General features: G+C 42.3%; 2 protein-coding genes across 2 annotated transcripts; one reads left to right on the top strand and one right to left on the bottom strand.

The window, feature by feature from the left end:
* The first annotated feature begins 5,932 nt into the window (after nt 1-5,932).
* LOC106561941 (complement C1q tumor necrosis factor-related protein 4) lies at nt 5,933-17,410 on the top strand. The gene is made up of 2 exons (XM_014126398.2): nt 5,933-6,136; nt 15,249-17,410. Exon 2 carries the CDS (start codon nt 15,254-15,256, stop codon nt 16,340-16,342), a length of 1,089 nt encoding a protein of 362 aa, XP_013981873.1. The 5' UTR covers nt 5,933-6,136; nt 15,249-15,253; the 3' UTR covers nt 16,343-17,410.
* A 1,599-nt stretch (nt 17,411-19,009) lies between these two features.
* LOC106561942 (NADH dehydrogenase [ubiquinone] iron-sulfur protein 3, mitochondrial) lies at nt 19,010-23,698 on the bottom strand. The gene is made up of 7 exons (XM_014126399.2): nt 23,525-23,698; nt 21,760-21,816; nt 21,401-21,498; nt 20,743-20,892; nt 20,496-20,621; nt 19,634-19,753; nt 19,010-19,292 (listed from the first exon to the last, which is right to left on the bottom strand). Exons 1-7 carry the CDS (start codon nt 23,577-23,579, stop codon nt 19,131-19,133), a joined length of 768 nt encoding a protein of 255 aa, XP_013981874.2. The 5' UTR covers nt 23,580-23,698; the 3' UTR covers nt 19,010-19,130.
* Between the last annotated feature and the right edge of the window lie 1,098 nt (nt 23,699-24,796).

The following is a 24,796-nucleotide window of genomic DNA, read 5'->3' as shown; positions in this document are numbered from 1 at the left end:
CCCTGCCTTTTCCTGCATTCAATTCTAAATAGGTGGATGCTACATTTGTGTGTTCTTAATATACATCATGTTCAGCCGCTGCTGCAAATCACATTGGCTTCACTGCAGTCCGCTGTAGACCTTGTCCCGACCCTACTGGATTCTGAAATACCTCACTGCATGGCTCTAAAACGTCTCTGAGCTCTAATTTATTGGAAGAGAATCTCTTCAGCCCTCTCCACATGAGGCCTTTAGTAATCTTCCATGCCGGGATAATGTTCCAAAGACCTGGATTTACGACCATGATGTGAATGTCTTGCTAAAAACTAAACCCATGTCTAATCAGTCAATCATCATTGTATTTTACTCTATATACCAAAAGAAAAACACATGCCTCATCTGATTGCCATTTGTAACCTTGTGACCTGTCTGCATGCCTGCCTGTTTGTAATAAGGCACCTCACAGCTTACAACCAATAGGCCATCTCCCCACTACTGATAGCCTGTGGGGAAGCCAAACTGAGAGACTTTGAAAGCAGATATTTATTTTTTATTTAGGGGGGGGTTACATTTAACTAGGCGAGTCAGTTAAGAACAAATTCTTATTTACAATGACGGCCCAATTGTGCGCCGCCCTTTGGGACTACCTATCACGGCTAGTTATGATACAGCCTGGATTTGAACCAGGGTGTCTGTCGTGACGCCTCTAGCACTGAGATGCAGAGCCTTAGATCACTGTGACACTCAGGAGCCCACAGGAGTTTATAGAGTCATGATAATTGCCGCTCCATCTGCCAAACTGTCAGATGTTATGGGAACAGGGATTCATAACTTCCCTCCCTGTGCCAGAATATTAAAGCAGAAAGCAGTATGTAAAAAAAAGTTAAATAAAATAGGGAATAAATTAAGTCAATTGAGGGTGTGAAAAATCTCTTCCAATAACTGATTCATCATGCTGTTGTCATTCTTGTGAATAGAATATAGTAAAGTGGAGAAAATCAGACTCTCTTTGTCACAATACCCTTTTCTCCTCTGTAGGGCAAGGCTGTGTCACAGCCAAGCTGAAGTGAGGCATAGATTGATGATGGCTGTGCTTTTGAGGTTAGACAGTGGACTGCTTATACCTGCAAGGGCATCTTGTTAATGCCACCAAGCCTTTACAGTCTGTTCTTCTCCATTGAGAAAGAACTGTGTGTCTGTCAGTCCAGTAGATCTTAGTGTTATAGTATGTCTTCCCTTTGTTGATATATTCATCCTTAAAAATTCAGTGTACATTCCTTGCTGTAATATATCCTAATTACGTCCATACAGATCATGCTCAATTAGATTACATGGATCAGATTACGAAAATCACATTGTTATTTTCATAGCAGGTGGAATAATTATGCCTGGAATGTTAGCTTACTTTGGAGATGGGGATGAGATAAGACAGGCGTGTGAAATCCCTTTGGTTGTAACAAGATTATAGACTGGAGTCAGGAAATGATTCTTCAGAATGTGAAGCATGAAGGACACAATTTGTCAGGTGAGAATGAAATAAATCAGAATCATAGGACACGAATGACGTGGACATGGGGTTGTGGATTCTCTTTCCAGGGATGGTATTCACCTCGGTTGAATATTCCTATCGTGTGCAGATTCCAACACTACACTCATGACCAATGTTATTTTCTGTATTCCATCGTTGCCTCTTGCTGTGGCTAATCTGTCTTCATTTCAAAAGGATCATCTCGAATCTCAGTAAGATTCATTGCCAATAACAAATTGTGTACCAATTGTATGGCCTGATTTAAGTACATGATCTGTGTGGTACTATTTTTAGATCCTCAGACTGTTCTACAAAAACAGCTAATGAGTAAAGTAGGCCAGCCCTACTCTTAAACAGTCTATGGTCTTAGGTATACGGTCTCAAAGGGTCCCTATGCTACCTCCAGCAGTACGCGCATTTCAAAGGGGCACGTGGTTTGTAGAACAATACTTTCCCGCGCGCAGCATTGTGAGACCTGAAGGTAGAACGGATGCTCCTTTCATCTACTTTGTGTTAATTGTTGAGATTAAAAACATTTATGAGTAGCGTCATTCTATGAGACACATATACAGTGCACATTTAGGAGAGATGTGAACAATGGGCGGGAAAGCACTGGCTTTTGACTGTGTACTGTGACTGCATTCTTATTATAAATCATGAATACAGAAACTATTCAGGACAGTATTGAGGTCCTTAGTGCAACATTGAGTAACCATTTGCAGATTGCTATCCTGAATTATTAACCAGGGGGAAATTGTGATCGCTTTAATGGAAGTCACTTGTTACATCACTGTCCTATGGGAATATTCCATCCTCTTCTGCTGATCAAACCAGAGTCCTTCCTTTCCTCATCTCATCTACTTGGACATCATCTTCTGCACATCTATCCCTCCAGTGTTAATGCTAAATTGTAATTATTTCGCCACTATGGCCTATTTATTGCCTTACCTCCCTAATCTTACTACATTTGCACACACTGTATATCGATTTTTCTATTGTGTTATTGACTGTACGTTTGTTTATCCCATGTGTAACTCTGTTGTTTTTGTCGCACTGTTTTTGCTTTATCTTGGCCAGGTCGCAATTGTAAATGAGAACTTGTTAACTTGTTTACCTGGTTAAATAAAGTTGAAATCATTTTTGTATTTGTCATATTCGTGTATGTAGGTGGCAGGGAAGTCAGGCGCAGGAGAAACCAAATTGGTTAATCTGGAGTATTTAATGAAAAACAAACTCCAAAACCAAAGTCCAAAATAACATGGGTAACATATACCCGTCGCACACCGATACAAAAACACACGTAACATAACATCACAAACAATCACCGACAAGGACATGAGGGGAAACAGAGGGTTAAATACACAACGTGATTAATGGGATTGGAAACAGGTGTATATGAAGTCAAGACAAAACCAATGGAAAATGAAAAACTGATCAATGATGGCTAGAAGACCTGTGACGTCGACCGCCGAGCACCACCCGAGCAAGGAGGGACATCGACTTCGGCAGAAGTCGTGACAGTATTGTTATCCACATGCCACCAGCAGATACCTTCCATTGATGGGGATCCTAATAAAATACCAAAATACCAAATAGATCCCTCTGCATTACATTTTTATGCTTGGCATCCTTGAATAAGTGTTCGCTCAATAGGCCCTGATTTGAAACCAGAAGAGTTATATTAAAGCAATAAACACGTCAGGTTTTTCCTCATAAACATTCCTTCCAACTTTCTCCCCTACCCTCCATAGTCATGATGTAAAAGTCATGCGTGACATGTTACATCAAGGAGGAAAGGAGGATGACAAATGCTATGATAGAAAAGGCTCAGCATCCCTAGCCGCGTCCTCCGAGCATGCGCAGACCTGCTGGCCGGTGTGTTTACAGACATATATCAATTGCTCCCTATCCCAGTCTGCTTCCCCACATGCTGGCCGGTGTGTTTACAGACATATATCAATCGCTCCCTATCCCAGTCTGCTTCCCCACATGCTTCGAGTTGGCCACCATTGTTCCTGTACCCAAGAAAGCTAAGGTAACTGAACTAAATTACTACCGCCCCGTAGCACTCACTTCTGTCATCATGAAGTGCTTTGAGAGACTAGTCAAGGACCATATCACCTCCACCCTACCAGTCACCCTAGACCCACTTCAATTTGCTTACCGCCCCAATAGGTCCACAGACGATGCAATTGCCATCACACTGCACACTGCCCTATCTCATCTGGACAAGAGGAATACCTATGTAAGAATGCTGTTCATTGACTATAGCTCAGCATTCAACACCATAGTACCCTCCAAACTCATCATTAAGCTTGAGGCCCTGGGTCTCAACTCCGCCCTGTGCAATTGGGTCCTGGACTTCCTGACGTGCTGCCCCCAGGTGGTGTAGGTAGCGTAGGTAGGTAGGGTGCTTGCTCAGCCCCCTCCTGTACTCCTAAAGGGAGGAGGTGAGGGTACTCGGAGTGTGGTATCAGGAAAACAACCTCTCACTCAACATCAGTAGAACAAAAGAGATTATCGTGAACTTCAGGAAACAGCAGAGGGAGCACCCCCCTATCCACATGGATGGGACAACAGTGGAGAAGGTGGAACGTTTTAAGTTCCTCAGCGTACACATCACGGACAATCTGAAATGGTCCACCCACACAGACAGTGTGGTGAAGAAGGCGCCTCTTCAACCTCAGGAGGCTGAAGAAATTTGTCTTGTCACCTAAAACCCTCAAACTTTTACAGATGCACAATTGAAAGCATCCTGTCGGGCTGTATCACTACCTGGTACGGCAACTGCACCGTCCACAACCGCAAGGCTCTCCAAAGGGTGGTGCGGTCTGCAGAACGCATCACCGGCCCTCCAGGACACCTACAGCACCCGATGTCACAGGAAGGACAAAAAGATTATCAAGGACAACAACCACCCGAACCACTGCCTGTTCAATCCGCTACCGTCCAGAAGGCGAGGTCAGTACAGGTGCATCAAAGCTGGGACCGAGAGACAGAATCTGTTTTTCAGTCAATCTCAAGGCCATCACACTGTTAAACAGCCATCACTAACACAGAGAGGCTGCTGCCTACATACGGACTTGAAATCATTGGCCACTTTAATAATGTTTACATATCTTGCATTACTGATCTCATATGTATATACTGTATTTTATACCATCTATTGCATCTTGCCAATGCCGCTCTGTCATTGCTCATCCATATATTTATATGTATATATTCTTATTCCATTCCTTTTCTTAGATTTGTGTGTATTAGATAGTTGTTGTGGAATTGTTAGATTACTTGTTAGATATTGCTGCACTGTCGGAACTAGAAGCACAAGCATTTCGCTACACTCGCAATAACATCTGCTAACCATGTGTATGTGACCAATACAATTTGATTTGATGTCACTTTACATTGTAATAACCATATTTTGTTCTCCGACTTTAAAATGATTGCTCATTACTGTCAACGTTGCCCTGAACTACCACTTGTCAATGTAATTTCCCATTCATAATAATAATGTTTTTGTTGAGATTACTTATCTCTTTAGCATTTCATGATATTTCAATGAGATTTGTTTAAACCAGAGCACATACCAATACATTTTCAGTAAATATTTTTTTTTATCCACACTAGAGACCATTAAACACCCATCGAACGTCAACCTGAACCTCTATGTGCCATCCATTACCAGGCATGCAGCATTTACATTGACTCCGGTCTTATTGATTACCCAGGAAAGTGGAGGAAGAATGGAGGGCTACTGATCACAAAGAGTGAGAGAACGACAACTTTGGTGGCATCATCTCTCCCCTTGTTTGTTCTGAGCCAAAATGGGTCATTTGCTGCAAACATGAACAGAATGGAGGTCTACATGGTGCTGAGTTAGCAGCACCTGCTGCTGGAACACTGTGTGCCAAATCCTGGGAAAGTTACACATTGAAGGATTGCTCATTTAAATATGTGCAGTAGGAACAGAATGTGACATTTGAATGAGAATATAAAATAAGTATTGTCAGATACGTTTCAAATTGAGGGCATTACATGCTATCCTCCTTCCACCCTCTTCCCCAGTGAGAATGAGGATAATGACTATAACAATGTGGATGAGTGTGAAATTGGCAACATTGTTGCAATATAACAAAGCCCTTCAGTGATTAAACCCTGACAGGCTCTCTCCTCCCCTTTCATGTGAACACCCACGCACGCACACACACACACACACAACCATTATGCACACACGCAAACAAACATTCACAAACATCCAATTAGAAAATATAGGCTCATTCTGGAAACACAATCTGTTTGAGATACATGGAAGATCATGCCAAGATATCACATCAAAAATCCCCCCCCACCTTTTCCAATCCCCCCCCCCTTGTGTCACCCCACTTCCGAAAATGCCTTAGTAGAGGAGCGCTCTGCACTTCCAGAGTCTCCCTGATCAGATGAGGAGCCCCTTTATCACTCTCATATTCTCCAGTGAGTGTGTATATATATGTGGGTGTGCTGCTTACACAGCCTCCCAGACAGCAGCAGCAGGTTGATACACACAAGGACAGCGAACGCTTCCTGGTGCAGAGCTCTTTTGGAGAACTTTGAGCATTTCTCTCCTACAGCACAGTCTACTACACAGAGGTAAGGACACCTTGAATGAAGGATTACTGCAGTATAGAGGGGGTTACTTTTTTTTTTTCTTCTCTTGCATGCAGTAGATGTTGTGCATTTTAGAATCTTGTTGCGTCTAAGCAACATGCGTTATTTGTCTGCACCGATCTACAGCAACATCAATACGGAATCTGGACGGGGTGCCAAACACTGCTGAGTAAATAGGAATGTATCATTTTATCTATCATGTACCCCTCTTCATCTCAGGGAGGTGAGAGGATTGCTGTAGCCTTGAGATTGTGGTTTATTAGGTGACTCCAGCAACAATGCTCTCTGCCTATGTACATCCCCTGCTGTATTCTCAATTTCTCTTCCTTTGTTCATATTTGAGTGTTTCCAATGCATGGACCAGAAGAAGGTAATAACATCTCGCAGGAGGATGCGTGGGCATGGTATATAGAATATTCATCTACAGCACATGGAGAATGCTAACAAAGAAAGAGCACCTATCATCTCCCACCCAATCCCAGATTCAGGTTGATCTGTCAACAGCAGTGGGAGGTATAGAGAAGAAAGGAGATGATAAAACACAGAGGGGGCTATAATCTTAACCAATTCCAATTGGTACATAAAAGCAGAAAGAAACAAAGAGACAAACGCAAACTCGGTCAGGCAGGTGTCCTAGTCAGAGGGAGTTGATGTTTTCATTTTTTTTTCTTCAAAATGTGAGTGGGAGGATTACAGGCTCAGTCATACACACATTCGTCAGAGTTGTCACTACGCATGTAGCTAAGTATCTAGATCTCTGGTTTTAACCACAAAAGTTTACAATACTAAACAAGACTGTTAAACATCAAAGTGTTTCATATTTCACACAGAGGTAATATCAATGTCATTATGGTATTTCATTTTTTGTTGCTAATATTAAATCTTCCTAATTTTAAAATGTTCCAGCGCAACTAATCTTGCCCTACTGCAGAGGTTTATGATATTGTAGGATAGAGGGATTTGGAAGGATAATTGTGCATAATTTACTGCATTGATTGATAGGAACGAGGAACATAAGCCTTTCGCTGCGCACAAAAGAACACCGGCTAAACTGTGTACGCGACCAATAAAATTTGATTTGATGATAATGCTGATGGGAGTATCATGTATAATGAGTACCCATACCATGTTCATCAAGGAAAGAGAGAAGTGGACCTGGCAGTTTCATCAAGGTGTAAAGCACTTAAGTAAAAATACTTTAAAGTACTACTTAAGTCGTTTTTTTGAGTATTTATATTTCTGACAACTTTTGCTTCACTACATTCCAAAAGAAAATAAATTTACTTTTTACTCCATACATTTTCCCGGACACCCAAAAGTACTCGTTACATTTTGAATGCTTAGCAGGACAGGAAAATGGTCTAATTCACACACTTATCAAGAATCCCTGGTATCACTACTGCCTCTGATCTGGCAGACTCACTAAACACATCCAAAAGTTTGTAAATTATGTCTGCGTGTTAGTGTGCCCCTGGCTAGCCGTGAATTAAAAAAAACAAGAAAATAGCACTGTCTGGTTTTCTTAATATAAGGAATGTGAAATGATTTATTCTTTTGATACTTAAGTATATTTAAAACCAAATACTTTTAGACTTTTACTCAAGTAGGATTTTACTGGGTGACTTTTACTTGAGTCATTTTCTATTAAGATATCTTTACTTTTACTCAAGTATGACAATTGGGTACTTTTTCCACCACTGAGTTTCATACATTGTCCCATGGGCAGTGGTTGTTGTGAAGAGGTCCCTTCAGTCCCCAAACAGTGGCTGTGTTTGATACTCTTTGCTGCGAGTCTTCCTCAGCCCTTTAAATCTTGAGACCCATTTGAATCCAGTCCAACTATGGACCTGTTTGGGGAGCTGTCAAGTCAACTGCTCAGTGAGCCTCTTCTCTTCAAAAAATCAATATGTGAGATTCTCACCAGGTGTCTTGCTCCTGTTGGTAGGGTGTAGATCGAACACCAACCGTGCTTCGCTGTTAATGGACTGTGTCTGTGTACTCCTGAGTCATTACTGCTGTCACATTATAAATGATGGGACTGTGCATCAAGAGCCAATGCAGGGAAAGCTTTTCCTCTCCGTTTTTTAATCATGGTGGTATGCGCAAAACATCAAATAGTTTCACAGATACAGATTCTCAAGCCTGACATTTTAAAAAGCTCTTTGCTCTCATTTCCCTCTGTTGCTGGTTCACTCTCTCCTACCCCTTTTCTCTCGTTTGAGCCAATGACCCCAGATGGTGACAGATCCATGCCTCGTGTTAAGGCTCCACTTGAGCAGTAAGATGACATCTGGCGAGGATGTGACTAATAAGAGGGACAGAAGCGGCAGGGACCCGTCATATCATCTCAGATACCAGTGTCCTCTGACTGAAGTCTGCACTTTGATATGCATCCACACTCAGGGGTAGATGTACCTAAACTGGCTTAACCATTGGTCAGTCACCTGCGCTTTCGAAGAAAATATCCATCTGATCCCCAATGTCAGTGGTGCAAAGATAATAAAAACCATCCTTATTCAAAGCAGATATCATGGCACAAGGCGAGACCCAGATGCAGATACAGGAGGCAGATGGTTGGAGTTTTACAATATTTATTAATCCAATAGGGTAAGGCAAGAGAATGGTCGTGGACAGGCAAAAGGGTCAAAACCAGTTCAGAGTCCAAAAGGTACCGAAGGGCAGGCAGAATCAAGGTCAGGGCAGGCAGGATGATCAGGCAGGTGGGAAAGTAGTCCAGAGTCAGACAGGGGTCAAAACCGAGAAGACTATCAAAAAGAGAATAGCAAAAAGGGGTACGGGGAAAAACACACTGGTTGACTTGACGAACATACAGAGACGAACTGGCACAGAGAGACAGGAAACACAGGGATAAATACACTGGGGAAAACAAGAGACACCTGGAGGGGGTGGAGACAATAACAGGAACAGATGAAACAGATCAGGGCGTGACAGCAGAAGTAGGTGACGCTAAGCAAAAATGTACATTTTGGAAATGCAGAGAAGAGTGGTGAGTTTATTGAGAGGAAACTCTACAGTCAACACTTAACTTTAGCTTAAATTTACAATAACATGTAATGTACGGACATCTTCCATTGATAAATGCGCCAACTAAGCAAATGAACTGTTGTTCATAGATCAATGATAGGATGACAAAAGTTACGGTATCAGCCATATGTCTGGTGCCTACAGGGTTGTAACTATGGCATAGTGGCGGTACACCTCATTTTCATGTATGATTACATTAATTACCACAGATAGCTGACAGAGGGATGCTATTATGCTGGAATTAGGATTGAGCAGGTCATGTAAAGAGGCTGATCATATGGGACTATTTCACCACTTTATGCCTATGAGAGAGATTAAGTGGCTCGCTCATTGAGATTGCCTCTCATTGCCTTTAGGTGTGTGGCAATGATGTTCCTTGAAAGTGTAAAAACACATTTCACACAAGTCTTGTGTTTTTCTCTGTTGATTTCCACGAGTGGGATATACAGTATTATCCTTTGTGTAGTATATTCTGTATTTGGAAATATAATAAGAAGCATAGAATAAAAATAGGAATAAATAAGAGAAGCCACTTCTCATATTTGAAAATAGACCCCAAAAAATTAGAACGCAATAAACAAATATAGATTTTTGTCAGTGTTTGAATATGGATATGATTCCAGTGTGTTTCTGTGTGTCTATTTCATTTAAACCTTGTGTATCATATAACATGAACCTGAAATATGCTGTAGCAACATGATGTCTGATGAACATAATCCTATATAAACAACTCCTGGATGGCTGTTACTTTTAGGTTCTTTTTAAGAGGTGGTTATGCTGGGTTATTGAAAACCTAATCATCAGGGCATAATTATAAACACTGTTGATGTTTACCTTTGACAGCAGTGCTATTGCCACGGTCATGTGCTTGCGCAAATTAGTTTGTGCTTGATTACATGTTTTTGTGGGTCAATGCCAAATGTCGAGGTTTTTGTAATCCTGTCTTCCTGCTTACAAGATTCAGCAGACAAAGTGTTGTCCCCAAGCTACTCCTGCATTATCTTGGCTGTGTGCTTAGTGTCGTTGTCCTGTTGGAAGGTGAACCTTCACCCCAGGTCTGAGAACCTGCTCCAGAGCGCTCAGGACCATCAAGGATCTCTCTGTACTTTGCTCCGTTCATCTTTCCCTCGATCCTGACTAGTATTCCAGTCCCTGCCGCTGAAAAACATCCCCACAGCATAATGCTGCCACCACCATGCTTCACCGTAGGGATGGTGCCAGGCTTCCTCCAGACGTGATGCTTGGCATTCAGGCCAAAGTGTTCAGTCTTGGTTTCATCAAATCAAATTGCATTAGTCACATTCCCTGAATACAACAGAAGTAGACCTTACAGTGAAATGCTTACTTACGAGCCCCTAACCAACAATGCAGTTTAAAAATATATATAAATAAATACAGATAAGAAATAAAAGTAACAAGTAATTAAAGAGCAGCAGTAAAATAACAATAGCGAGACTATATACAGGGGGGTACCGGTACAGAGTCAATGTGCAGGGGCACCGGTTAGTTGAGATAATATGTACATGTGGGTAGAGTTATTAAAGTGACTATGCATAGATGATAACAACAGAGTAGCAGCGGTGTAAAAGGGGGGGGGCAATGCAAATAGTCTGTGTAGCCATTTGATTAGGTGTTCAGGAGTCTTATGGCTTGGGGGTAGAAGCTGTTTAGAAGCCTCTTGGGACCTAGACTTGGCGATCTGGTACCGCTTGCCGTGCGGTAGCAGAGAGAACAGTCTATGATTAGGGTGGCTGGAGTCTTTGAGAATTTTTAGGGCCTTCCTCTGATACCGCCTGGGATAGAGGTCCTGGATGGCAGGGAGCTTAGCCCCAGTGATGTACTGGGCCGTTCACACTACCCTCTGTTGTGCCTTGCGGTCGGAGGCCGAGCAGCTGCCATACCAGGCAGTGATGCAACCAGTCAGGATGCTCTCGATGATGCAGCTGTAGAACCTTTTGAGGATCTGAGGAAAAATATTTTCAGTCTCCCGAGGGGGAATAGGTTTTGTCGTGCCCTCTTTCCAACTGTCTTGGTGTGCTTGGACCATGTTAGTTTGTTGGTGATGTGGACACCAAGGAACTTGAAGCTCTCAACCTGCTCCACTGCAGCTCCGTTGATGAGAATGGGGTATGCTCATTCCTCTTTTTCCTGTAGTCCACAATCATCTCCTTTGTCTTGATCACGTTGAGGGAGAGGTTGTTGTCCTGGCACCACACGGCCAGGTCTCTGACCTCCTCCCTATAGGCTGTCTCGCCGTTGTCGGTGATCAGGCCTACTACTGTTGTGTCATCGGCAAACTTAATGATGGTGTTGGAGTCGTGCCTGGCCATGCAGTCATGAGTGAAGAGGGAGTACAGAGGGGGCTGAGCACGCACCCCTGAGGGGCCCCTGTGTTGAGGATCAGTGTGGCAGATGTGTTGTTACCTACCCTTACCACCTGGATCCAGTTGCAGATGGAGGTGTTTAGTCCCAGGGTCCTTAACTTATTGATGAGCTTTGAACACTGAGTTGTAGTCAATGAATAGCATTCTCACATAGGTGTTCCTTTTGTCCAGGTGGGAAAGGGCAGTGTGGAGTGCAATAGAGATGCATCATGTGTGGATCTGTTGGGGCGGTATGCAAATTGGAGTGGGTCTAGGGTTTCTGGGACAATGGTGTTGATGTGAGCCATGACCAGCCTTTTCAAAGCACTTCATGGCTACAGACGTGAGTGCTACGGGGCGGTAGTCATTTAGGCAGGTTACCTTAGTGTTCTTGGGCACAGGCACTATGGTGGTCTGCTTAAAACATGTTGGTATTACAGACTCAGACAGGGAGAGGTTGAAAATGTCAGAGAATCTTGAGTCAGAGAATATTTTTTCTCATGGTCTAAGAGTCTTTAGGTGCCTTTTGGCAAACTCCAAGCGGGCTGTCATGTACCTTTTACTGAGGAGTGGCTTCTGTCTGGCCACTCTACCATAAAGGCCTGATTGGTGGAGTGCTGCAGAGATGGTTGTCCTTCTGGAAGTTTATCCTATCTCCACAGAGGAACTCTGGAGCTCTCTGAGTGACCATTAGGTTCTTGGTCACCTTCACTGACCAAGGCCTTTCTCCCCCAATTGCTCAGTTAGGATGGGCAGCCAGCTCTTAGAAGAGCCTTGGTGGTTCCAAATGTCTTCCATTTAAGAATGATGGAGGTTACTGTGTTCTTGGGAACCTTCAATGCTGCAGAAATGTTTTCGTACCCTTCCCCAGATCTGTGCCTCAACACAATCCTGTCTCCGAGCTCTGCGGACAATTCCTTCAACAGCATGACTTGGTTTTTGCTCTGACATGCACTGTCGACTGTGGGACCTTATATGACAGGTGTGTGCCTTTCCAAATCATGTCCAATCAATTGAATTTACCACAGGTGGACTCCAATCAAGTTGTAGAAACATCTCAAGGATGATCAATGTAAACAGGATGCACCTGAGCTCAATTTTGAGTCTCATAGCAAAGGGTCTGAATACTTATGTAAATAAGATATGTGTTTTTTAAAATGTTTAATACATTTGCAAAATTTTCTAAAAACCTGTTTTTGCTTTGTCATTATGGGGTATTGTGTGTAGATTGATGAGGAAAAAACAATAATTTAATACATTTTAGAATAAGGTTTTACGTAACAAAATGTGGAAAAAGTAAAGGGGTAAATGGTGAATACTTTCCAAATGCCCTGTATATTGTACATATAACATATTATATTTGTTATATATCATGTGACATTTTACTTAAGTATACTACGAGAATATACTTCCCGAAATTGATTATTTTCATGGCAAACGTACGATAGGCTAATATTTACATTTAAGTAATATCCCTTAACTGAGAGTCTACAATTGCACTTATCTAAATTAACATTCCACAACCTAGGCCCACTTATGGATCCATCGACACTCCAGGGATGAGACTATTTGGCCACCATTGGGATTTATTCATTTCTGAGCATTTGTTTGTTATCACCTCTAGCAGATGGCTCAGCGTGGTGGAATGCTTTTCACCAACAGCATTAAAGTGAGGAAATGCTGCTCACTACAACTTATTTTGGACTCTCATTCCCCCTGGTTATTGCACAGTGTCCCTAAAAAAAACATGCACACACTCAAAATAGATTTCAAAATATTAAATAATTACAAACAAAGCGATCAACATTCAAAATAGAAGTGATTATGTATTCTGTTGATATTTGGTTGAATAGAAAAACACAATTGTAAATGTCTCCAATGTAATTGAAGATGAATATCTACACAGACAATGTCACATTCACTGTAAGGGCAAGACTCAGCCCTCAGTCAGCTTGCCATTTACATTTATTCACTAGCGATTGAATCATCTTTGGATGGAAACAGGGATGCTGCGCTCATGGAGCAGGTTTCAACATGTCACTGCATCAACCATGAAGAAATGAGAAACCTCTTTGCAGCAGGCTAGTCAAATGCAGAATTGCAGCAAATCCTTGAGGCTGCTGTCATACAATACTATAACTGTCGTTCACCGATAGCATCACAGTACTTAAAGAGCAGCTGAACCCCCCCCCCCCCCAAAAAAATGTATCTAGTTGAAAACGGCCTATGTTGCATCGATTTTAGTCAGTGTACACATTTACTACAATGTGTAAAGACTATATCATTTTTTATCATAAAGTCAGTATCTTCCAAAACGGAGATTTGCAACAGCTGTTATAATGAAAAAGGTTTGATTCACATGGCCTGACCATAATTATCACTGTGAGCTACAGACTCGTCTCTAGTCAGTAAAGGGTTAACGCATGTAATTGGATGAATGGATATTGTGGTTCGCCACCGCGTCTAATTACACAGCGTTGGAGACCTCTCCAGAACAACCGGGAGGATTGCATTTGTACCGCATTCCTAGTTCCATTGGATATTTCAGGGGTGATTTCGATCATGCCCACTAACACGGGATGCTAACGCCTAGGGAGAATTGTCAAGCACGGAGAAACAGCTGCACTGATTGTGCTCGATCTAATTGTACGGCAGAACCTACAGACAGTGAGACAGACCTGGCCACGTTACTCAGCGCCCCAACTTGTTTATATAAGACAACACGTTACCAATGTTATGTTGAAATAACACAAATAGGCTGATAAGCCCTTTATCGAGTGGCCACTTGCTAATGTGTTTGATAGTGGCAGACTCAATGATCACTGTTTTGGTCAAAATGAGAATTGAGACGTTGCGCACACATCCCAACTACTTGTCAATATTCCAAAATTCATACCAATTCGCAAGCATCTTGTGCTCTGCCGCGACCTGTTGTATAACATGATTTGCTATCAAACTCTGCCAGACGGACACTCCGGTAATAGACAGTGAGAAAGTTGAAGAAAAAAAACAAAAGTCCAAATTAATTAGAGATTTCTTGATTTATCTTAGATGAATTCGGACTATTTTTGAGGGCGAAATCTTGCGACCGTGACTCGAGAAGGACAAGCAGCAATAACTGCTAGAGTACGATATAGCGAACATAACACCCGCATGGAATCCACACCGCCAAGACGCAAATCTCGTTCAACTGGTGTTGAGTAAACGGATGACTTTGGGTGAAGATGAAGGTGTGTTTTCTCCAGTTGGTTTGGCACCTCGGCCAGCGAAGGGCAAATATTATTGTCTCTCTTTTTGTTCCTCCATTAGCCAGGTAAAATGAAATGCTAATTAGGAACGTATTAATGCTGCTTCCGTTTTGGGGTAAACATATTTTCAAAGCAAGTGTCTCAGAGAAGATTCAATCCTCAATGGATCCAGGTGGTATTGAATCACTAATAACAATCTCATTTGTTTCTGATTTCACTTCTCAATTGAGCTGGCAAAGCCTTGAGCTATTCAATTGTTGACATACAGTCAATTCATATATAACCTGCACCATGGTATCACACTGCTACGGACCTGCTTTTTAACATGCACACAGTGCTCTCTTTTGGTCTGCTATGGTATATCTGTTGTGTATTATATTGAGATTAAGCACCTGACTTTGTTGTTTAATTAACTGAGCCAAACTTTTTTCCCATCAGGAAAGATGACTATACCAGCTAGCCGTCTCCTGATTGGCCTGATGTGTCAGGTAACCTGCACGTGGGCCTTCGCTCGCCTGCCCGAGGATGCAGAGCTGCGTTCTGCCTTTTCAGTGGCACGCACCAGCAGCATGGAGGGTGGACCAAAGATGGTGGTGACCTTTGACAAGGAGTATGTTAACATCGGTGGAGACTTTGATCCAAAGGCAGGCCTGTTCCGCTGCCGCATCCCCGGAGCATACTACTTCTCCTTCACAGTGGGGAAGTTCCCCAGTCGTGATCTGTCAGTCATGCTAATGAAGAACAGGAATGAGGTGCAGGCAATTGTGTACGATGAGAATGCGGGAGAGGAGCGTAAGGTGCAGAGCCAAAGCGCCATGCTGCAGCTGGACTTTGGTGACACTGTCTGGCTCCGCCTTCACGGTGATCCCCGCTATGCCATCTACAGCAACACAGGTCACTACACCACCTTTAACGGCTACCTAATCTACCCTGACACCTACACCTTCCAAGACCCCAAGCACGAGGACCCAACTCCCATGTATGGAAACGAGGCGAATGCCAATGACCACACCCTAACAGACCAGGATGGGCTGGAAGAAAGAGACAACGTAGAGAAGAGAGAGGAGGTAGAGGATAAAGAGGAGGACCAGAGGTCAGCCTTCTCCGTTGGCCGCACTCAGAGCATCATAGGGGTGGACCAGGGCTTCACAGAGCACCGTCCTATCGCCTTTGACACAGACTTTGTCAACATTGGCGCTGACTTTAACGTCACCGAAGGTGTATTCACCTGCCGTATTCCAGGAGCCTACTTCTTCTCCTTCAATGCTGGCAAGCTTCCCCACAAAACCCTGTCAATCAAGCTGATGAAGAACCACCTGGAGGTGCAGGCCATGATCTACGATGACAGTGATACCGAGAAGGCTCTGCAGAGCCAAAGTCTGATGCTGTCTCTGCGCCGTGGTGATATCGTCTGGCTTTATAGCCACCAGCGCGATGGATTTGGAGCATACAGCAACCATGCCAAGTATATAACCTTCACTGGCTTCCTGGTCTATCCAGAAATACAAAAACCAGCCACCAATCAGCAGTAACAGCAGAGCCGGAAGCCATAAGGGACAGTGTTGAAGAACACAGTTGGCTGTGGACCTACTACACTCAATTATTCTATGTCCAGCTAATTCTTTCAATGGGTTTACTTTGTCAAACTCCAACTTGCAGTCTTGCATTAATGAAGATGTTACTACGTGCTAGCATTTCTGATATTTTCAGGATATGATGTCTCAGTTAATACTTATCTGGATTTTTAACATACCTTTATCAATGTCTTGAAAGGCATGGTGAAATAATGGGGACACTTGTTTTGTGTCAAAATTTGTATTTTCCTTCCTTTCGGAGTGAGTTTCTGTTAAGGCCAGTGTCTGATCACAATTAAATAAAATGGCATTTTGAACCAAAAAGCATGATCAACATTTAGAATAAATGACCTCTTACAGTGCAGGGCTCTCCATTGGATGAATACAGACACCATACTCGTCCTGGTTGTAGCTTGAAGTCTGAGCACATCCTCACAGAGAACATGCTAGTTTTGGACCTCGGGGCACCAGGCTCATAATTTGATTTCTAACTTAGCAGGGTTTAATTTATTTCCTCAGATGGTGACCGCTGTGGAGAAAATTGAATTGCCTATATCATCCCTTATGATAATCGTGCCGGTTTAATTCACACACCCCAAGAGAGAGAAAAATGCTGTTAAGATTGTGCCAGACTACAGTCTCAGTTTGAGAGGTCATTTAAACAACATATAAAAATAGCATATAGTCCAATTGTAATGTTAATTTTACACTCCAGCAAATACTGTATTTTGATTCTCCACATGTCACACCCTGAGCTGTTTCACCTGTTTTGTGCTTGTCTCCACCCCCCACCAGGTGTCTCCCATTTGTCCCCATTATCCCCTGTGTATTTATACAAGTGTTTTCTGTTTGTCTGTTAGTCTTGTCAAGTCTTACCAGCGTGTTTTCCCTGTTTGAGTCGCTGTTTTCTAGTCTTCCTGGTTCTGACTGCTCTGACCCTGCCTGCCGTTCTGTACCTCATTGACTCTGCCCTGGATTACTGACCTCTACCTGCCCCCTTGTATAATAAATATTATGAGAACTGTACTATCTGCCTCCTGTGTCTGCATCTGGGTCATATCATGAGTTGTGTGGGCCTATTGGGTTATGTACACCATCTCTGGGTACTGTTCCTTTTCAGTTTGAATTAGCATCTTATCAAAAGGAATAAACACAAAATGTGTCACTTGCTGAATAATGAGACTATTTCAGTAATAGTTAGTCTCCCAATTAATGGTCATCTACTATGCGAATAGCAGGTTGATGTTTGTCATGAATCTTGTCCCGGAGGCAAAACTGAGCCATTTCCGCTAGCTGCAGTCAAAATGTTATTTATGATCTTAATTTAAGGTTAGGGTTAGCAGTGTAGTTAAGGTTATGCTTAAAATCAGATTTTTATGACTTTGTGGCTGTGCCAGCAAGTGACCACTCAGCAGAGCTGCCTCCAGAACAAGATTCTTGAAGAAAAATGCTTACCTGCCTGTGATTGCGGTGTCAGGCATATACTCACTCCTGTGGTGCTGCCCTTATTCAACCTACTTTTGGAGCACATCCTTCGTCACACTCTTGACTCCCTAATGTCCAAGTGTCACTAATTGTGGCAACTTTTGTACCCTGAGGGTGGAATGACTTTTTCGATACAGCAAATTTAAAAATATGAAACGGATGTATAATTTTTCAATTTTTATGGGAAAATTGTAGTTTAGCATTTGCTTTGTAGTTCTAATTTCAATCATTATGTGCATGGACTGCAAAAGGAAATAGTCCTCGAGTTGAGTGGACCAAATTTGTATAACAGCTTTAATTATATTTAAAAACCACTAGCATGACAACTTTTGAGAGAGTAAGGAACCCACAAAAAGTATTATTTCTTAGAGCTCAGTGAGATCAATTTCCAGAGAGATAACAGGCATTATGATATTGGGAATTGAGTCTTGGAGAATATTTTGACTAATAATTTCATGCATGCTGTCATGGAGAATAATCGTCTAACAGCTTTGAAGATCTTCTTTGTAATGAGATCGTATTTCTATCCATAACTGATTTTTTTGTAAATAACTTTGTTGTAAGTGGTACGCTGGTGACCTGTGCTTATATCTTTGTCCTTACAATGATTGTAAACTGCATCAAATTCTGCCCTGGGTACATTCAACCCATGTGTTAGTAGTCTGCTTCTTGTTGGCTCCTTGAAATGTTAAAAATATTTCTTATACAATGGATACTTTGGAACATGTGAAGCAGAATAAATAAAGTTCATGTTTATTTTTCTGTACTCTTATTGGTAGAAGGCACATCTATGTCAGTGAACTTGAACATGCCCATAGGGAGAGCTTATATCAGCATGATGCTAATTGACTCATGAGACAATAAACCTCAACAATATTCAAAATATACAAATCAATTTAATCCAATAATATTTTAATCTTATGTGGTCTTGAATATAAACGTTTTTTTTTTTTTTTATTCAATATAACCTATACGTAACTGCTTTTTAACATGCACACAGTGCCCTCTTTTGGTCTGCTATGGTAAGGCAAGGTCTGTTTCTACTAGTGCTACTGTCTCTTAGAGTTTAAACATACACAGTCAAAATGTAATCTCTACTCAGCACATCCAACTAATGAATAAATATCAAAGACAAACAAATAAATGTTTACCTTTTGTTTTTATTTACATAAATACTTTAGTGGGCTCAAGCAGGACATGGGTCCATCAACAGTACAGTCATTATACATAGGTGTGGGCATTTTCTCTCTGGGGTAGATGGTTACTGGTCAGCTGGCTTATCCCCAGCTGGCAGTTCAGGTGCCTTGGCCTCACGGTGGGCTGGGAACACCTCCCATGGGCTGTTCAGGTCAAACTTCCGAAACTCCTGTGAGAGCTCCACAGGCTCTGCCACCACACGCTTCACCTCGTCATCATAACGCACCTGAGATGTACCAGATGTACAGAATGAATAATATGGTAGATACCAGTGGAGGTTGATGATGGGAGGACAGCTCATAATAATGGCTGGAACAGAGCAAATGGAAATGGCATCAAACACATGGAAACAATATGTTTGATGCATTTGATACCATTCCACTCATTCAGCCATTACCACGAGCCCGTCCTCCCCAATTAAGGTGCCACCAACCTCCTGTGGTAGATACAATATTTCAGTAATGTGAAGTCACATGTACAGATCTTAGGATAGGATTAGGTTATAATTCGGCCTTTAATGTATGTAAACTACATGGGACATTTCTCGGCATTCACGTCTGACCTTACCTCCACAAATCCAGACAGTGGGAAGTCCTTCCTAAATGGATGCCCCTCAAACCCATAATCTGTCAGAATACGTCTCAGGTCAGGGTGGTTGGCGAAGAAAACTCCATACATGTCCCACACCTAATGACAAGCACAAAACATCCTTTCATAGTGTTGGAAAGGGAGGGTATATAGTTTCCCAGTAAACTACCAGAATTTTGGTAACATTCATGTTGTTTTTATGACATCTAGTGGCCTTTTTGGGTACTTCAGATTATCCAGGTGTCTGTAGTTATATCTGGCCCTCTGTGTGGCCTTATACTCTGTGTGGCCATCAACTTAGTGAATATCATTGTTGTTTAATATATGGGTTTCAGTATGAAATATCCATTATATTTTCCCCCCCACACTTATTTTACTATGTCAATATGTATTTGTTATCAATATATTGACGCCAAACTGCTGGCAGTTGTGAAAAATGTCAATTGTTGAAACAGTTGCAGAGTTAATTGAAATAATGGCATTGTTGATTAGATGCTCTTTTTCAATAATTAGATATTTTCTCTTGAACAATATGACCTCCACTAAAAACTCATGGAGAATATGAACAGATAAAAAAATGTATACTATATGAAGAATTTTTTTTTTTTTATTAGAGTATAACTGACCAAAGTTACAATAGATTGCCATAGATTACCTGTTAATTACCAAAGATTCCAGTAACTTTGGTAAATTACTGCTAGTTTTACAAACCTATCCTTTCATGAGCATTTGCCTTTGGCAGGCAAAATATAAATCTTGAGCTGCCAACACAAAAAATGGTACATTACAATCTTTGAACCCTTCAAGCAAAGCATTCTTACGATGTAACTGTCAGACTTACCTCCCTCTCGTACCAGTTGGCTGCATTGTGGACAGACACAGAGGAGTCTACTGGGGTGAGCTCGTCGGTGTAGGTCTTCAAACGGATCCGGGAGTTGTAGCGCAGGGAGAGCAGGTTGTACACAATCTATTCACCATCAAAGAAAACAGACTTACGCATTAAAAAAAAACTCAATAGATCAGGGTTCGTCAAAACAATCTGGTTAAAATTCTTACTTATGGGGCTGGGGGTATGGACGGAATGGTACCTCAAAGCGATTCTGGCGGGTGGGAATGTCCACTGCAGTAAGGTCAATCATGTTTCGGAACTGAGCGTTGCTGTGGTCTCTCAGAAAGGTCAACACAGGGACGACCCCGTCAGGATGGATCATCACCTCCAACTCATTGTAACACGTCACCTGAAGATATAACATGCATCCTTGTGAAGTTCATATGGCTTCAAAATTACATTCAATTAGCTATACAAAACATCAAGCTTTCTAAGAAGGTAAATTAAGATTAAGCTAACTTTAGTGGTCAATTGTACACAAGGTCCAACCGAAATTAACCGCTTTTAACCCAACCCCTCCAAAATATACACATACAAACAGGTTTTGGAGAGGTGCAGGGGACTGCCACACTGGGTGCCTGGGGACCTGTTGTTGTGGGGGGTTAAGTGCCTTGCTCAAGGGCACAATGGCATCTAGGATGCGATACCAGCAACCTTCTGGTTGCCAGCTTAATTCCCAAGTGTGGGCTCCTTTGTAACCTTATGTGTATGTTCCCCATGTTTTAGCTGCACCATACGCATTTAGGATTTACAGTATAGTTTCCCTAAATGGTTGCTCAACATTGTATGATTGTGTGGATGTCTTCGTGTTAAAGCTGACTGTATTCATTACAGTTGTTGCAATTACATTATCTTACCTGGACTTGCTGCACATATTTAGGAAGCATTTCAGCCACATATTCTCCAAAAGCTGCAAGTTGGTTATGGGTGACCGCATCCTTGGGTCTGACAGTGGCTACATAGAGATGGGCGCATGAAATAGATTCAAATAAAGGAAGAGGCGATACAGTTATTGTTGCACTCAATCATCTATTGTATTCAGTGTCGCAAAGATCACTGACGGAATTGAAAACTAAAACGGTTAGATAATTATACTACATTGGGGATGGACTAGGACTTTGCGGGTTCAACATACTGATGATGATTATCTGCAATGTACACCATAAAGACAAATGCCACGGCCTGGGTGAATTCTATTAGACACTGGTATACTCACGTTTTGTTTCAGTAGTCTCGGATCTCGCTTGCACGAGACATGGGCTTTGATTGGCAACTGTAACATATTACATAAAATAACATTACATCCACAATGGCTAGCTAATGTTAAAACAGGTTGGATTACCAGCATGGTCCTCTCCTCTGAGCTAGTTGACTGCTCGCTAACTAGCGGCTAAGTGACTAACACTTTCACGTTACTTGACTCGGTTATGGCTACATAACATTGTCATAACAAGGATATAGCTAGCTAATAGATACACTACATGACCAAAAGTATGTGGACACCTGCTCGTCGAACACCTCATTCAAAAATCATGGGCATTAATATGGAGTTGGTCCCTCCCCCATTTGCTGCTATAACAGCCTCCACTCTTCTGGGAAGGCTTTATACTAGATGTTGGAACATTTGCTGCGGGGATTTGCTTCCATTCAGCCACAACAGCATTAGTGAGGTCGGGCGATTAGGCATGGCTCGCAGTTGGCGTTCCAATTCATCCCAAAGGTGTTCAATGGGGTTGAGGTCAGGGCTCTGTGCAGGCCAGTTAAGTTCTTCCACACCCATCTCGACAAACCATTTCTGTATAGACCTCACTTTGTGCACAGGGGCATTGTCATCCTGAAATAGGAAAGGGCTTCCCCAAACTGTTGCCACAAAGTTGGAAGCACCGAGTCATCAAGAATGTCATTGTATGCTGTAGCGTTAAGATTTCCCTTCACTGTATCCAAGGGTCCTAGCCCAAACCAAGAAGAACAGCCCCAGACCATTGTTCCTCCTCCACCGAACTTTACAGTTGGCACTATGCATTCGGGGAGGTAGTGTTCTCCTTGCACCGCCAAACCCAGATTCGTCTGTTGGACTGCCAGATGGTAAAGCGTGATTCATCACTCCAGAGAATGTGTTTCCACTGCTCCAGAGTCCAATGGCAGTGAGCTTTACACTACTTCAGCCAACGCTTGGCATTGCACATTGTGATGTTAGGCTTGTGTGTGGCTGCTCGACCATGGAAAACCCATTTCATGAAGCTCCCGACGAACAGTTATTGTGCTGACATTGCCTCCAGTGGCAGTTTGGAATTCGGTAGTGAGTGTTGCAACCGAGGACAGATGATTTTTACGCACTAAAGCACTCAGTGGTCTAGCTCTGTGAGCCTGTCACTTCCCGGCTGAGCCGTTGTTGCTCCTAGACGTTTCCACTACACAATAACAACTGTAAGTGCTGACCAGGGTGGCTCTAGCAGGGCAGACATTTGACGAACTGACAACGGTGCCACGTTGAAAGTCACTGAGCTCTTCAGTATGGCCATTCTACTGCCAATGTTTGTCTATGGAGATTGCATGGCGGTGTGCTCGATTTTATACACCTGTCAGCAAAGAGTGTGGCCGAAATTCCCGAATCCACAAATTTGAAGGGGTGTCCACATACCTTTGTATATATAGTGTATTCAAGGCATACATGCCTGTTAGTGTCAGTTTATAACTGACATTACAATGTGCGTTCCAGACGTCGTCTGTTTCAGTCGTCCTGCGCAGATAATCAAAATCTGACTTGCGTTTAGCAAGCTTCTAGATGCGCAGTGTGACAACTAAAATCCCGACCTGGAACATAACCACTGACTTGCTAGCCAATTTGATGGAAGGTCAAATGAGAATCGGCCGACTACAGATAGCGCGATCTTAACAACAATATAAGTACGTTATCACGCACATTAACTAAACATTAAGACAGCATGTTAGTGCACAGTTAACACTCGAAATGTACTTACGATTCAAAGTCCTGCTAAAACCTCCGCGAACAAAACGCACTAACGATGCCGCCATGTTTTTTCAATGACGTATTCAATTTTCTTCTGTTTTTTTTTTTGTTGCACATTTGCACTTTAGAGTAGGCGTTCCCTGACGGAAATATGCAGATGAGTGCTAGTACACGCCGATAGGATCTCGCTTGGTCGTGGTTGGCTCTGCCATCATTGCTTTTTCTGCCCACTATGACTCATTTGTTCAACGTTGTAAACGACAGGCTGTGGTCTATCTTGGTTTAGTTATATAAATCTTTGTTAAAAGTTTTTGCGTCACCACCATTACAGACATGCAGTAGAATCAACGGTTGATGGTCTTTGTTTTACCATTTACTTTTAATGCACATTTCAGACAGGTAATTTAACATTGGATAGATCTCATCAAGGGCTATCTGTTGCTATACTAGTTTGTATCCAAAATGTATACTAGCCTGGTTGCCGGTCTCTGTTCTGGTACATTCAACTCCTTTTGGAATGTTGAGACTGATATCCAGGGCTGGCATGGTTACACGTGGTCTGCTGTTGTAAGGCCAGTAGCGGGTACTGCCAAATTCTCTAAAATGGAGGTGGCTTATGGTAGATAAATTAACATAAACTTCTCTTGCCACAGCTCTGTTGGACATTCCTGCAGTCAACATGCCAATTGCATGCTCCCTCAAAACTTGACATCTGTGGCATTGTGTTGTGACAAAACTGCACATTTTAATTTAAAGTGGCCTTTTGTCCCCAGCATAAGGTAATGTGTAATGATCACACACTGTTTAGTCAGTTTCTTCATAGGCCACACCTGTCAGGTGGAAGGATTATTTTGACAAAGGAGAAATGCTCACTAACAAGGATGTACCGTAAATTCCGGACTATAAACCACAACTTTTTTCCCAGGCTTTGAACCTCGCGGTTTAAACAATGACGCGGCTAATATATGGATTTTACCCGCTTTCTAAAAAAAAAAAAAACACATTCTGTGACGTGCTCAGTTTTTTTGCGGCATGAAGCTTTCATTAGACCAATGAAATTGCTGAACGGGTTAAGGTCAAACAACTTTTTTGTTTACTGTTTAGATTAAATCGAGCTCTCTCAAACTTCCCATCATTCTGATTACGGTAGTCATTTTGTCACCCTCATCATGGCAAAGACACGGAGAAATGCATATGATGCAGCTTTCAAGTTGAAGGTGATTGATCTGGCTGTTGGAAAAGGAAATAGAGCTGCTGCACGGGAGCTTGGTCTTAATGAGTT

The sequence above is a fragment of the Salmo salar genome, chromosome ssa11 (assembly GCF_905237065.1).
Source record: "Salmo salar chromosome ssa11, Ssal_v3.1, whole genome shotgun sequence".
NCBI lineage: Eukaryota > Metazoa > Chordata > Actinopteri > Salmoniformes > Salmonidae > Salmo > Salmo salar.
The sequence above is the reverse complement of the archived record's forward strand: the minus strand, read 5'-3'. Positions and strand labels throughout refer to the sequence as shown.

What these genes read in the sequence shown, in the direction of transcription:
- LOC106561942 (XM_014126399.2), bottom strand. Translation starts at nt 23,579, where the DNA reads ATGGCGGCATCGTTAGTGCGTTTTGTTCGCGGAGGTTTTAGCAGGACT. An exon ending in CCCGCCAGAATCGCTTTGAG is followed by an intron (nt 20,622 to 20,742) that starts GTACCATTCCGT and finishes GATGGTGAATAG; the next exon opens with ATTGTGTACAACCTGCTCTC. An exon ending in CACTGTCTGGATTTGTGGAG is followed by an intron (nt 19,293 to 19,633) that starts GTAAGGTCAGAC and finishes GGTACATCTCAG; the next exon opens with GTGCGTTATGATGACGAGGT.
- LOC106561941 (XM_014126398.2), top strand. Translation starts at nt 15,254, where the DNA reads ATGACTATACCAGCTAGCCGTCTCCTGATTGGCCTGATGTGTCAGGTA.